This window comes from Nanorana parkeri, unplaced genomic scaffold (assembly GCF_000935625.1).
Source record: "Nanorana parkeri isolate BGI_ZX_2015 unplaced genomic scaffold, ASM93562v1 scaffold2178, whole genome shotgun sequence".
In the NCBI taxonomy this organism is placed as follows: domain Eukaryota; kingdom Metazoa; phylum Chordata; class Amphibia; order Anura; family Dicroglossidae; genus Nanorana; species Nanorana parkeri.
The window spans coordinates 183,503-185,890 of NW_017308446.1; the positions used below are offsets into that span (position 1 = coordinate 183,503).

The following is a 2,388-nucleotide window of genomic DNA, read 5'->3' on the forward strand; positions in this document are numbered from 1 at the left end:
CTAGTCGCATGGGGGGAGGAGGAGCCTATAGGGGGACTGGTCGCATGGGGAGGAGGAGGAGCCTATGGGAGGGGACTGGTCGCATGGGGAGGAGGAGCCTGTGGGGGAATGTTGAGAGAAAAATGAGCGTTTAACCCTTGCAGGGGTGGGGGAGGGGTGGTCCCGTGTTCATGTCCCTGGAGTTTTAAGCATTCCGTGTCCAGAAAAAGAAAGTTGTCGTCTGATTCCTGAACTGGTTTCTCTTTCTCCTCTGTGACACGTCGTGGAGTCACGGAAAGTCCTGGGGGAGGTTCCTGGCCTATTGGGGATTCCCGGCCCGTCAGCTGACCATACACTGCCCAGTCTGATCTCCTTCAGATCTGCCGGGGATGCCGATTGGAGCCGAGGTCTGACGGCGGCTGTCCCGGACACGTTCTTATGACACGCGCTGTCCCCCAGCTCCTGAGTGACCAGATCTGTAACACACGCGGCACGCCATTACATCCCTTTCATGGTGTTGTGCGCACTCCGGAGCCGGGGAGCGTTATCGGCGTGTTGCTGCGACTGTCATGTGACCTCACAGATAAATCGTCTATAGGAAATTCTGCAGATGGAGACCTGGGTGTTGGGATGTGTGCGTGTGTGAATGGCTCTAGGACATGGGGGACACTAGTGCTCACGGTGGGATGCCGGCGCCTTCCGTTGTGACACTAGTGCTTGTGGGTGGACGCCGGCGCTCCTGGGGGTCACTAGTACTGGTGGTTGGGCGCTCCTGGGGGTCACTAGTACTGGTGGGTGGACGCTCCTGGGGGTCACTAGTACTCGTGGTTGGGCGCTCTTGGGGGACACTAGTGCTCGTGGTTGGGCGCTCTTGGGGGACACTAGTGCTCGTGGTTGGACGCCGGCGCTCCCAGGGGACACTGGTGCTCGTGGGTGGACGCCGGCGCTCCCGGTGGACACTGTTCTCACCAGTGTCATCTGCTGATCTGATGATCTTGTTTTTTTCTCCTCTGCAGACTATTGCACTTTGGAGTCGCCGAGTCTTTTCACACTGGTGAGTACCGGAGGACTTCCTATAAAGAGTACCTGTCACCCTAATATTAACCTGACCCTAACACCCGGATGAACCAGCACCAATGTGTAAGAGCAGATCTGTGCCGCCCAATCAGCATGCCTTGTAATGCACGTTGTCTGTGTGGAGGCGGCCATCTTGGTAGAGGCGGGGCTTTGCTTCCTCAGAGCCTTCTTGAAGGAGAACAGTCAGATGCACAGTAGTGACATCACCAGATGTCATTCCGAGTCTCCTGAGACTAGTAGCCACAGACAGCCGTGCCTTAGATGCTCCAGATATACATCGATGAGACTACAGAACAGCAACGCCTAGACGCAGGAAGTGTGGCGGTATCAGGGGTGCCTGGACGCAGGAAGTGTGGCGGTATCAGGGGTGCCTGGACGCAGGAAGTGTGGCGGTATCAGGGGTGCCTGGACGCAGGAAGTGTGGAATTCCGAGTCTCCTGAGACTAGTAGCCACAGACAGCCGTGCCTTAGATGCTCCAGATATACATCGATGAGACTACAGAACAGCAACGCCTAGACGCAGGAAGTGTGGCGGTATCAGGGGTGCCTGGACGCAGGAAGTGTGGCGGTATCAGGGGTGCCTGGACGCAGGAAGTGTGCCGATAGTAGTAGAACGGGTACCTAGGCACAGAAAGCGCACTTCCCCCAAGGAGAACCGTGAACAGCGCTGTAATGACATCACCAAATCTCACTCCAACTCTCAGGGGTGCCTAGGCGCAGGAAGTGTGGCGCTCTCAGGGTTGCTTAGGCGCAGGAAGTGTGGCGGTCTCAGGGTTGCTTAGGCGCAGGAAGTGTGCCGCTCCCAGGGTTGCCTGGACGCAGGAAGTGTGGCGGTCTCAGGGTTGCCTAGGCGCAGGAAGTGTGGCGCTCTCAGGGTTGCCTAGACGCAGGAAGTGTGGCGCTCTCGGGGGTTGCCTGGACGCAGGAAGTGTGCCGCTATTTGTCAGGAAGTCGGAGTATATGTTTTGGGGTGCTGCTTGGTTCCCACTGACGCTTGTGGATGGAAATGTTTCCTGTCGGAGTTCGGTTCCTCCTCGGTGTACTGATGAGCGGCGAGCTTTGGTTGAGCGGCTGCCTCCTGTGTCTCGGCAACGTCACCGCTTCTGTTGTGTTGTCAGCTGCTTTTTATTAGCCGAGAAGGTCCTGACTTCCTGTGCCACACTATGTCCATACAGCGCTGATCCTATGTTGTCTCCCTCAGGTTGCCTGCACTCTAGTGTCCCAGCCTCCGGAGGGGAGCGGCCATGTCGTTTAATGGAGAAATGGCGGAGGGCAAGACCGATCTAGCCAACGGTAAGCCGGCCCGGCTGTCGCCGCCATTTTGGTAGATGT

General features: G+C 57.4%; 1 protein-coding gene across 1 annotated transcript in view; it reads left to right on the forward strand.

Moving 5' to 3' along the window:
- The first annotated feature begins 994 nt into the window (after positions 1–994).
- DCAF8 (DDB1 and CUL4 associated factor 8) overlaps positions 995–2,388 on the forward strand; it is a 9,982-nt gene continuing 8,588 nt past the window's right edge. Inside the window, 2 exon segments of the mRNA XM_018572933.1 lie at positions 995–1,037; positions 2,258–2,349. Coding sequence (XP_018428435.1) covers positions 2,301–2,349 — 49 coding nt within the window. The 5' untranslated portion in view covers positions 995–1,037; positions 2,258–2,300.